General features: G+C 54.4%; 4 protein-coding genes across 4 annotated transcripts; 2 read left to right on the plus strand and 2 right to left on the minus strand.

The window, feature by feature from the left end:
- Window positions 1-9: 9 nt before the first annotated feature.
- CLAFUR5_01164 (Mitochondrial Rho GTPase 1) lies at window positions 10-1972 on the minus strand (the record flags this gene model as incomplete). The annotated part of the gene is made up of 2 exons (XM_047900312.1): window positions 10-1904; window positions 1963-1972. 2 exons carry the CDS (start codon window positions 1970-1972, stop codon window positions 10-12), a joined length of 1905 nt encoding a protein of 634 aa, XP_047756061.1.
- Window positions 1973-2648: 676 nt separating this feature from the next.
- CLAFUR5_01165 (putative catabolite repression protein creC) lies at window positions 2649-4613 on the plus strand (the record flags this gene model as incomplete). The annotated part of the gene is made up of 2 exons (XM_047900313.1): window positions 2649-4425; window positions 4570-4613. Coding segments are annotated over 2 exons (1821 nt in total), but the record flags the coding sequence as incomplete, so codon positions are not given.
- A 2674-nt stretch (window positions 4614-7287) lies between these two features.
- Window positions 7288-9276, plus strand: CLAFUR5_01166 (putative HECT-type ubiquitin ligase-interacting protein creD; the record flags this gene model as incomplete). The annotated part of the gene is made up of 1 exon (XM_047900314.1): window positions 7288-9276. One exon carries the CDS (start codon window positions 7288-7290, stop codon window positions 9274-9276), a length of 1989 nt encoding a protein of 662 aa, XP_047756059.1.
- Window positions 9277-10173: 897 nt separating this feature from the next.
- On the minus strand, window positions 10174-10944 carry CLAFUR5_01167 (uncharacterized protein; the record flags this gene model as incomplete). Its single annotated transcript, XM_047900315.1, has 1 exon — window positions 10174-10944. The coding sequence occupies one exon, from the start codon at window positions 10942-10944 to the stop codon at window positions 10174-10176; it is 771 nt and encodes a 256-aa protein (XP_047756060.1).
- Between the last annotated feature and the right edge of the window lie 1412 nt (window positions 10945-12356).

A 12356-nucleotide genomic window follows, 5' to 3' on the forward strand; every position in this document is an offset into this window, starting at 1 on the left:
CCAATATCTTCACGAATTGGCCGAAAGCATATTCCGCTTCCAGACCCACGCAAAAGCTGCGCCCACAGCAATAGTCGCAGTGATACCAATATACAACGCCGTTCTGTCCACAGCTTCTTCATCACCTTTCGGGAAAGCTTGACTCGGATGCTCTGCACTTTCGGCCAGATGCACGAAGAATTCTGCAATGCTCGCCCACTTTGCCGAGATGTGCAAAGGCTTCGCCATCTTCAGCTGGTCGCAGTAGACGTCGGGCTGTATCTCTGTACGTTGGACGGCGCGATCTTGGTCTGCTTTCATCGCAGCGTACACAGACGGCAGCGCATTAAGAGCCGGATATTTCTGTCGCAGGTCCAGGATGCGTGCGAAGCTGTCGGGGTCACTGCTGTCGTAGGTGAAGCAGACGAGGTCACAAGCGTCGAGTTTCACTTGATTCACCAGGATCGCTGGCTCGAGCTCGCCCAGCTCTTCGAGTATGAGATAGCATTGTTTGCCACCCTGCAACTCCACGCTGTTGACAGCGGTTTGCGCTTTGATGGTTGGATGATAGGTGCTGCTGAAAGGACGATTCAGGAATGCATTGAGAAGCGCAGACTTGCCACTACCAGGTGCTCCAAGCACATAGCATAGAAAGACGTTGCGCTCTACTCGGCCAGGTTTGATGCGGCGTTTTCGTGCTTTCGTCAGCTTCAATGCAGGCGTGGTGCCTTTCCCATCGGCCTCGAAGCCGAGGTGTGCCAGATATTCCAACGTTGTCTTTGGCTCCTCAAAAGTTGTCATGCTCCACTGTGCAAGCCACCCTTGCAGCGTGACATAGCCAGCCTCATTGCGAACTGTGCAGCTTGGAAATGAGCTTTGAGTCCACGAGGCCGGGAGACCAGGGGTTGGCGCGAACAGTGCAGCTAGCTCTTTATCATTCAAGCCACCGTCGTTGTCCTTGTCGTGGAGGAGGAAGAGGTCGACAAAGAATCTATAGCCAGCGGGCGACAGCTCTGCCGACGCGAATGCAGGCACGTCAAATTTCGGATGCAGGAAGTGATCCTTGAGCGAAAGACTGTCAGAGTAATGAAACTTGCGCAGAATGATCCAGATCGTCTCGTGCCTTCCTTTCTCGGCAAACATTCTGTTGAGTTGTATGAAGCCATCGATATCAATCCCGCATTGTAGATCGTCCACTTCCAGTATGCCGTCTCCCGAATCCACGGGCCTTCTTATGGATCGCTTGATGTTGAGCAGATCGCCATCAGACAAGGGCTTGTCGAAGCACTTGAGCTGAAATTCGTGGACCTCTTTGTCGTTTAGCACTCCGTCTTGATCTCTGTCACAGAGGTAGAAGACACGCTTCAGAGCTTCGACTGCAGCCGGCTTCAAGTTTCCTTCCTTGGCATCGTAGATGGGAGCTATCGGGTGTGTCACTGCTTTCTGACAGAGAAAGAAGACTTCATTGACATTGTGGTGTTCCCTCGCGCTGGTTCTAATGCATGAATCAATCTCCTTGAACTCGGCCATCACCGGCAGCATCTCCTCTTCAACAACAGCGCTCGTGCTCGTGGTGGCAGTCAGGTCGCTCTTGTTTGCGCACAGAACCACGGGCACATTCACACCGAGCGAGCGAAAGTATGGCATCCAGAATAGCGCGACGCGCTCGTAGCTGTAGTGGTCGCTGTACACCAGCAGTATGACGTTGCATTTCCGCAGCTCTTTGCGCAGCGCATCCCGATCTTGCGGCAGCGCAGACGTATCGACGATGGTTGTCGTGACATTCTCGGGCGTCCCCAAGCTGGGAGGCAGGGAGATGGGTGGTAGGACGGCCTGGATTTTTGCAGTGACGAATGTGTCCTTGACGAGGGATGTCAACAGCGACGACTTTCCGACCGCTTCATCACCGCAGATGCAGATGCGTACTAGGAATCATCACAACATCAGCCGTGGTTCGAAAGTATACGAGCAAAGAGCGCCTACCGGTGGCCATTCTGCATGCGCTGCTGAACGAAACTGCACGTCGTCACAGTAGTGAAATGGAAGTCAATGCGCGTGGGTACCGTTACGTTGCGGGTACATATGTAGCTGTGCAGTAGGAGGACGGGAGCACTTCACCTACTGTGCTAGCGTCTAGTCGAGTGCTGGCATGTATTACACGGCGGTGCTGCCTCGACCTGATCCTCTACGCAACGCCCGACTGCAATGCAATGCAGTGCTGGAAACGCGCTCACAGCTCACAGCAGTCAAGACGATGGGTCTGTGCTGTGCGAAGAGGCACGTATCACATAAGAAGAACCCACCACCCGTATTGTCTGATTATCCACCAATCCGATATGTACTGTATCCTCCTCACCTGGCATCCTCCGCTATCGCTAAGACTCCCCACACGATAAGTGCACGTGGCTAGTGAAGAGGGCGAACCATGATCGGCCGAGCCTGCTCACTCTCAGTCTCCCTGACCATCACATGCGTCTTATTGCTTCCTACATCGCACGTGTGAGCCCAGCCGGATGATCAGCAGAACACCGCCGTCCGACTGAGCTTCGACGCTCCCAGTCACAAGCCAGCGCAACCTGCACCATGTTGTAAGCCAATCCGCAACCCTGCATCTGTGCTATCAGCAACACAGGACCTGCTGCCACAACCAGGTACCTGTACACTGACAGCCTTATTGTGTTCTACCTCCCCCGCCGCGCTATCCCAATGGCAATCTATACACGGGAATGCCTGGCTCAGGCCCACTGTTGGAAACGAACAACACCCTCGAACATCCTACTGGTCCCGATTACCAGCTCGTGCTGGGAGAGGGCACATACACCTTGAAGGACGACCTGCATCTTGCGACTCCACCGCCACATCCCAGCGATGCGCCTCAACCAAACAACAACCCTCTCGCAACCACCATCGGCCCTCCTACCGCCGGCGTGAAGCTGTCCGTCGCGGTGCTTGCGCCCCGGAACCCGCCATCGCAGAATCTCTTCCGTGCGGCGACGAAACAGAGCAGGCGATCAAATATCCCGCCAAGCATAGCAGAAGAGGCGCAAAGTCCCAAGAGTGACGCTGGCTCCACCGCGAACGGCTTTGGCTCTGCAGGATACTACAGTCACAGCTCGTCCTTTGGAGACAGCAATCCCGCGTTGGCACCTCTTCCCACCAAAGGCAACAAGAAAGATCAGAGAGCAAAGCCTAAGAACAACATCATAAAGTCGAACTCGTCGTACGTCAGCCGAGTGATACCGCACGAAGCACTACAGAAACGGCTCAACGATCGATCGGCGGAAGGACTGCTTGCTTTCGCCAATGTCAACCGTGCATTTGTGTGGCTGGATTTGTCGTCTGACATCAAGACAGAGAATCTGACGAAAGTGCTGTTCACCAAAGCTCATGCATTGTGCCATGACCTGAACCCTGTGACCAAATCCAGTAATCATCTCGATCTCGTACTAGGCTTGAACACTTCAGACATCATATGGTACGAACCAATGTCGCAGAAGTATGCTCGTCTCAACAAGAATGGCATGATCAACTCATCTGCCGTATCTTCGATAGCCTGGATGCCGAACAAGGAGAACTTGTTCATCGCAGCGCATATGGATGGCTCACTTGTGGTGTACGACAAGGAGAAAGAAGATGTGGATTTTGTCCCCGAGGAGAGCTCACCCGTAGAGAACGGAAATGGCCACACGGATGGTGGCAATGGAGTTGCCGCGCAGACCAATTTCCGGGTCCAGAAGTCTGTGCAGTCGCAGAATCAGAAGTCCAATCCCGTGGCATCTTGGAGAGTCTCGAACATGAAGCTTAACGACATGTCATTTTCGCCCGATGGCCAACTTCTAGCCGTGGTCAGTGACGATGGATCTTTAACCATCCTGGATTACATCCAAGAGCGTGTCCTGGACGTCTTTCGCTCATATTATGGTGCGATGCTTTGCGTTACGTGGTCACCAGATGGCCGATATGTACTCACGGGAGGACAGGACGATCTTATCAGTATCTGGTCGTTAGCAGATCACGCTTTGGTTGCGCGCTGTGTTGGCCATCACTCCTGGGTGACTGATGTCAAGTTTGACCCATGGCGCTGTGACGAGCGTAACTATCGCTTTGGCAGCGTTGGGGATGATTGTCGCTTACTGCTTTGGGACTTCTCTGTTGGCATGCTAGGACGTCCAAAAGCTATGCGTGCCAGAGGCAGCATGTCATCGGCCTTCCCGCCCGACGGGAGAAAGCAAAGCATTACGACAGTCAATCGATTCAGAAGTGATTCGAACCTTACACAGACCCAGACTGGAGAGACCGAGGGAGGGGGAGAAGACGTCGCGCATGCAGTCGATGCAAAGGCAACAGTGCCTGTGCTTCCGCCTGTAATGAACAAAGGCATTGACGAACACCCGTTGTGCTGGCTTGGATTCGAAGAAAGTTGCATCCTTACAAGTTGCAAAGATGGTATGTGCTGCGATGCTTCCGTGTCGTTTTCTTTCGTGGTTTGGTTGGGACGGTCAGACCCACTGCATTGTCGCACCGTATCCCGCCCGCTGGCCGACACGACATGCTGTTGTGGTGTGAGTTCTGTGCTGATTGTTATGGTAGGGCATGTGCGCGAATGGGATCGTCCTACCGAGAATGGAGCATAGCACGTTCGGGGCATGTCGCAGCTTATCATCAGCGCTCGCATGTGACCCAGAAGTGCCGCGAGATAGACGAAACCCGGCGAGCTGGGAAGCTTCACACATGCATCGGTGCTGTTGGCGCTGGATCGTTGGATCGCTGAGCTTGACGAACTGAGCTCTATGTAACATGGCCGCAAGCGGTGCGCGGGATGTGAAGCTGACATTCTATCGGCTCGGTGTGCATTGCACCGCGGACGGGAATGCATGCCTACCAACACGTGGGATTGTGTTCAAGCATGGCCAAGACAGGAAGCCTTGACCGAGGCCGTTGTACATACATACTATCACCTACTACTAGAGAGGGTGCAGCACTTTGATGAGCAGCAAAACTCTGCCAGCAATTTCTCAACCGAGCAAAAGACAGTCGATGTCTCTCAACGCCGGAGTGGGCGCGCTCCCAACGCGAGGTCCGTCAGTGGCCGAGCACAAGCAGAGTTTAAGGCTCGATTCGCGCGTGTACAGTCCTGGGCATAGTTTTTACAACCCCTGTTCTTTCACCTTTCCTTATTCGGAAGGATGTATCCACTGCTTGGCGTAGCTCACCACCTGGTGTGTCCTCCATTGTTGGCTATTACTGCCTCGCAGCGTTCTCGCATACTCTTGTATATACGTTGTATGTCCTCAGGTGTGAGCTTGGCCTATTCAATCTTGATAGCAGCTATTACCTCATCTCGTGTTGTAGGAAAATGAGCACCTACCCTATGCTTAAGAAGAGCCCATAGATTCTTAATAGGGTTGAGATCTGGTGAATTGGCTGGCCATTCGATAAGGTGTAGGCCCTTCTCCTTAAATAGACTCACCGTTGCCTTTGCCTTGTGGATTGAGGCGTTGTCTTGCATAACAATGTAGTCCTACGAGCCTGTTGACACTCGCTGCTTCTCAATTGCCGTGTGGATAAGAGGGACAATCTGGCTGCGATACACCTCACCGTCGACAGAGCCCTTCTCGAATATATAGACTTCCACAGGTCCATCTGCAGAGATACTGCCCCATATCATACAGGCTGAGAACTTGCGGAAGCGTGCTGTAAGACAGTGTTCGTGATAAGCCTCATCTGCCCTACGTGTCACATAGACCTGTCCGAATATTCCACACCTGAATGAAGCTTCATCTGTCCAAAGGACCTGAGCCCACTGTTCCACTATCCATTTAATATGAGCCCTTGCCTATCGAAGCCGTGCCTCCTTATGTTTCTCAGTTAATAACGGCTTGCGTGTTGCGACATATCGTAAGAAGCCCTCCTTCTTAAACGTAGCTCTTACTGTCTAGACGTCGCTGAAGATGCCCTCTATCGCGGCAATCTGTTCGTATCGCAGGCGGCGGCTGTTAGCATTAGTGGTGGCTCGATAGACAAGTCGCTGACGCTTAGAGGTGTTGATTACAGGTGGTGGGCCTCTCTTCTTCGGTGTGGAAGGTGGCACTCTTTCAAGCCGTGAGATTACTGAAGAGATAGAGCCTTTGTTAGTGTGAAGGGCGTCTGCAATCTGCTACAGCGGCCAGTAGGCGTGTTTGTAAAGAGACCACATCTCGCCCTTCTCGAATTCGGTAAAGACGCGTCTCTTCGGCATGGTGGCGATAGATAGCGCGTGTGTGAGTGTGTGGATAATGAGATTGAAGGTCTTCTGAGATGGACATGGATAGCCGGAAGGGGTTAGCGTAAATACAGGGGTTGTAAAAACTATGCCTAGGAGTGTAGGCTGTGGGTCGCTGTAGGATCGACAGCATGGCGTGCGACAGGGTTGCTCCCTTCTCGCCGATTGCTCGTGGCGTCACTGCTGGAAAGTTTTGTGCCCTTTTCTGCTTTCGCGATTCCACGTGCGTGATGAAGCTGTACGGCGCTCGACAAGCAAGATGGCAGCGTGCCGTTATCGGTACTGCACGTCGCACCAGTCATCCACGTATGATGTATCGCTGATGCTGATGCTGCTGGGCGGCTTCAGTTGCGTGCTGCGCTCGCCTGAGAAGTCTCACCTCATCATCATTGTCATCTACGTGTAGTTCCACTTCTCTCGTCTTGAACGTGCAGAGATAATCTAGCGGCAGTGGCCACCAGCTGCACCTGCCACCTGCACCACCGTCACCACTCACTGCCACACGCTACACACGGTACTACCGCGGTCACTGCTTTTCACACTTCCTTGCCTGCCGCGCAACACTTCCCACCGACGATCGATACGGCCCGTCTGTAGTGCCAGGGCCCATTCTTTATCGTGCCGGCTGCTCGTAGCTGAGAGTCATTGGATGAGCATTATTAATTTATTACGCCGTGGTTTGCACGAGATAGCACGGACGGCGCATGCGTTGGATGACCTCTCGGGCGCGCGCTCAGACTTGCTGCGCAGTACATGTGCATGTAGGAGGTAGTTCGTTCTGCAACAGCCCGTCACGCTCCAGCTCGTGTCTGTCCTGCTACTGCTGCAGTCACAGTCACAGTCACCAGCAGCCACTCTGCCCCGAACAAAGAGCAAAGAGCAAAGAGCCCTCCCTGCACTGCCGACCATTGGAGACGAGTAGCAAACATTGCACCCTCCACTCTTACCCCCATCAAGATCCCATCGCACATCTGGCTGGCTCACACGGAACTGCCTATCCTCCCGCCTTGAGCTGGTCCAGCTTCTCTGCGGGACGCACCAGCAGCATGGTGCCCACGCCCCGAACATACGCACACGGCCTTCGACACCAGAAACCCTCGCTCGAGATCGTGCCCGACGATCGCTTCATTGTCTTCCACGGCACCGAACATGAGGCGCAGACAGTCAAGCTCACGGGTCGCGTGCGATTGCATTGTCCCGAAGCCATGAGCATTCTAAAGCCGAAAGTGCGCTTAGAGGGCAAGCGGAAGATCAGCTGGTGGTACATGGGCGGCATGTCGGCTGGCGAGGTCACGGACAAGAGGCTGTTTTGGAACCAGGAGCAGCGACTCGGCATTGAGAGTGCACACAAGGTCAAGGCAGGCACGATCGAATGGCCCTTCGAATTCGAGCTGGACCCTTCCATGCCAGAAAGTGTCGAAGGTCTCCGAGAAACATACATCGCCTACCACATCCATGCGAGCGTCTCACGGCCGGGGTGGAACGCCAAGGACCTCATGGCGCAGGAGCACATACGCATCGTGCGGACGCTGGGTCAAGATAGTATGGAGATGACGCGTTCGCGCGTGAACGCCGACATCTGGGCCAACAAGATTTCCTACAGCATTTCCATACCAACGGATGCTGTAGTGTTCGGGACCTCGATCACGGCAGATGTCGAACTGTCGCCGATCAAGAAGGGTCTGCGGTTAGGCAAGATCGAGCTTCGCCTCACGGAGACAGTCGTGAAGCGGATACAGGTTGCCGAGGTGCCTGACATCCGTGGAGACCGGTCAAAGACCGAAGAGACTGAGGTCGCGAAGACTGACATGGAGTTTTCGGAGCAGTCCCGCATCACATACGAAGAAGAGACCACGGAAGATCCCATGATGGCCGACGAGATGTACAAGTTCAAGGCGACACTACCCTTGCCCAAGTCACTGAACATCTGCCGGCAGGATGTGGACTCACACAGTATCAACATCACTCATCGCTTCAAACTGATGGTCAACATCCACAATCCGGAGGGCCACATCTCGCAGCTGGTCTGTCGACTTCCCGTGAAGCTCTTCATCTCTCCCAACCTGCCAGTGGACGAGAGCAACGAGGTGACGGGCACCATCAACGGTGTTTCTGATGAACAACTCAACAGCAGTGAGACCGCTGTAGTCGCCCCACCAGAGTACGGACGCCACCAATTGGACCAGATCTATAGCGGCATTGACCCAAGCGGCTTCATGAGCAGAGCAGGGAGTGGTCCAGGAACACCAGCTGGACTGATGGCGCAGAGCAGACGAGGCTCGCACGAGAATGTGCTGTCCATGAATGGCATTGCTAATGACGACCCATCGGCTCATCACGGCAGCGCCATGCCACATCTGCTGCATTCTCGACTAGCGAACCTTCAAGATATGAATGGCTCGAGCAATAGTGCGTCGACTTCGAACGGTGTCTCACGAAACCACAGCCCCTCGGGTGGTAGCACTCCTGCCAACGGGCTCTCCGGGAGCGCAAATGGCCATTCACCAGAACATAGCATCCACCAAGCCTCGGGCTCGGCAACGCGAAGTGCAGGCTCGTACTTTCCGGTCGGATCGCCGTCTGCATCATATGGCCATTCTCCAAATGCCAGCGCACCCATGTCGCGTCGGACCTCCGATGAAGTGCACCCAGAAATTGTGCATACGCAGGACTACAACATGGATGACCTGGTGCGAGTGCCGTCCTATGGCGCTGCGTTGCGCACTCCTGGAGCCGTCACGCCTTTCACAGAAGTTCCACCGAGCTACGAGTTTGCCACGTCTCGACCGCCCAGTCCAGGCAGCTTAAGTCCTGTGATCCAGAGACCAGGCCAGGCGCCTGTCAGAACCGCGAACGGTACTGGCGCCAGTACCCCGACTGGTCATAGCAGTCAGCAGACCTTGACAACGCCGATGGCGGCATTAAACCTGAATAACAACGTCAGCAACGGGAACAGTGCGCAACGCGCACCGGAATCAGCACACTCCGCGCACGACGATGACTCGCGGCTTAGAATGCTGCGCGCTCGGAGCTAGAAGCCACAAATGCGAGATGCACTTCATTGCAATTTTTGGAAACTGAGCTGCATGGCTTGTGCTGGAGACCGCGAGGACGATCAGCAGAAGTCGGCATGAACATTACGAGCTGCTTCCTTTTACGGTTGTCTTGTTACTCTCTAGGGCGTCTCACTAAGTTTGGGCATTATTGGGCAGCCCGTTATCATGATATTACCGGTATCTCGCGGCTAGATGTGATAGAGCAACACGGAACGAACGACACATGACCATGACGACGACGACGACGATTATAGAAAGAAAGGCACGTCTAGGTGCGGCTGGCCCCTTATCACCCCCCGCCAACCTCAATCATAGAGACGCAACCAGGTTGGGCAGCGACTCAGCTTCTGGTTGCCGGGCTACAGCTGCGTGCAATTAGGGTTCTGGGGTATAGAAAGCTGGTTGTTTACGTGGAGTCATGTGGGCTGAAGCACTGAAGATTCCGGCGATCATCGGGCGTGGTGATAATTGGATGGCGTTTCACGGCACTCGCAGCTCTCTATTGGACGGCACATTTGTACAGTATAGAGCAAGATTGGAGATACACGGCAGCTTATGCAAGTGGAAAGGAGGAAACTTGGACTACGAGGTGTTCTAAGGGCCAGTATATCGGTTCTCATAAGACGATTACGATCGTCCTCAGATCGCTAAGAGGGCCGGGGAAAGAATTACTTCTTTGGCGTTGAGATTTTTGTCAAATCTCATCAATTATGTTATCACAAACAGGAGCCTATCTAGCTTGCGCGACTGGCATCTGGGTATCTCTCTTGCTTCACCAAATCGAAGCGCTAACTTGACAACGTTCCCACAAAAACAACATCTCGATCCCGGCGAAAGGCAGGAGAGATGGAAACGTATTTGGGATGATTCCAAGCATTAAAAGAAAGACACACCGCTATCTCGATGCCGCCTCCTCTCCTTTCTCGACTCGGAAGGCTCTCGGATCTCCACGCGATAGTCTTTAGGCTTCCTCTGCATTTCCTTTTCATAAAGAGTGCCGCGCCTTTCCTTGGTAGATGTGGTTGCTGAGACGTCTTCGATGGCGTTGTCGACGACGACGACTGTTGAATAGCGGACTGGTCGATGAGTTGAACGTCGTCGTGATGATGTTCCGGTCTCCAGAATGACATTCTCGGGCTCAGTCTCTGGTGTCCAAGACTTGCGGGCTGAGATTGGGTAAGAGCGGTCGTAGCTGACGAGTGGTGTTGCTCTGTGCGATCGCAGTCTGTGTTCCATAGAGCGAAGCAGCGATCGCAATTGTGAGTACCCATGCGGCACCTCCACGCGAACGAGCTTGTTGGAGTTCGAGTCCTTGGTGGTGCTGTAGACTTCTCCGTTCAGATGGTAACAATGCAGAGCTACGTCTTGTGCCAGGCCATGTCCTATAGGGCACAATTGTTCTCCCCGGCGGTAGACTTCCAGCGGGCAGTAGCAGGCTGGACAGTGGCGCGCATGGCTTTCGAAATGATACAACGACCAAGCTTCAGTCGATGTCAACGGTCGCGACGCGCGGTCTTCTGACCTAGGCGCAAAGCGCACTGCCTTTCGTAATGATGGGCTGGATGGTGCGATGTTGGAGGTCGGTGCATTGTCAGGTTTGACCTCGACGATGACCGGCCTCACGGAGTGTCGTCGAGAAGATGACATGGTGGTTGGAGGTGTTCTGCAGCTGACTAAAGGGATCGACGGCGACCAGACTGGAACGGGCGATTGATGGTCGAGGTACTGCACGGCGACGATGTCGTTGGTCAATGGCGAGTAGTAGCGTGGACTGGATATGGCGCAAGTCGTTGCAAGGCAACAAATGGTGTGCTTAGCAGCTGGCGGCAGTGATGGGATTGGAGGAGTGGAAGAGTCAGATGGAGAAGAAGGCAGGAGGAAGATATATCAAGGCTGCATGCTGAGGCGTGAGAGGGCGCTGCCTGCAAGGCAACGAAGGCCGTGTGTGACCAGGGTCGAGGTATCAAGGCAGCAAGGCTTCCACGCTGCGACTCACCAGCAGACAGCTTGCGCTCGAGAGTTCGGACAGCGGTGGCGCTAAGCAAGCTCCCAGGTGGCAGTTAGCAGTGGGTGAAGGCTGAAGGCTGAAGCAGAGTCAAAACGGGGTTGACGGGCTGTGCGTGTGCGTGTGCGTGTGCGGCAGGGCGAGGGCGAAACAGTCAGAGCTGTGATGAGAGGGAGACGAGGGTTGCCTGGTGTGGCACAGACTCACAGTGATGTGCCTGCGATTGGCTCAGGCCAGCAGGATTCCGGAATCGTGCCCTGAGGCCACAGGCAGCACTGCCGGCCACGCTCCACCTCTCACATTCTGGCGCCGTCGAGCAGAGGCCGGCAGCAGTTTGCAGTGGATACCAGCTACCAGTACCAGCTGCCCGTTAGAACTAGCGATACCGCGTGCGCCACGCATTGACCGGTCGTCTGCATGAACGACACCGTACCTCCTTGGACGTAGTGACCGTACAGGACAGTGTAGCGCCCCACGTGACACGGCCATGCACGCAAGACTTGCTTGCATCATTGCATGGGGAGCTGTTCAATCAAGCGTGAGGCGCAGCCATCGTTCTTCCTTGTTGTTGACTTGTTGACTACATGTATAGTGTTGTGCAAGATTGTTGAGAGGTGAACCGCTGACCACGTGCATGTCTCCAATGCCAACGCCAACGTCGCGCGTCTGGTTGCCGTCAATGAGTCGATGTGCCGAGTGTAGTCGGCAGAGCTGCCCCATCCGTCTCTGCACTTTAGAGTCATCATCTCGAGCTTCGAGCTCGCTCGAGTCACAGTCTGGAGTGAGTCAAGCTGCACGTATCCGTCGGCATACCTCCTAGCTCCGTGTGAATACGCGATGACCATCAAGACCCGACAAGCATAACGGAACATAGTGGGCGGCCTCAGTGGCAGCAGTGTTGCATACGACGCGAAAGAGACTAGAGCATCGAATCGTGTCGGAGGAAGGCAGGGCACGAAGCCATGACAATGCTCAGCCACACAGCTGCAGCTATTGTGCCTGCCCTATCGGCGATTGTATAACCCCGAGGCTGCTGTCACACAATATTCGAATC

Source organism: Fulvia fulva, chromosome 1 (genome assembly GCF_020509005.1).
Source record: "Fulvia fulva chromosome 1, complete sequence".
Lineage (NCBI taxonomy): Eukaryota > Fungi > Ascomycota > Dothideomycetes > Mycosphaerellales > Mycosphaerellaceae > Fulvia > Fulvia fulva.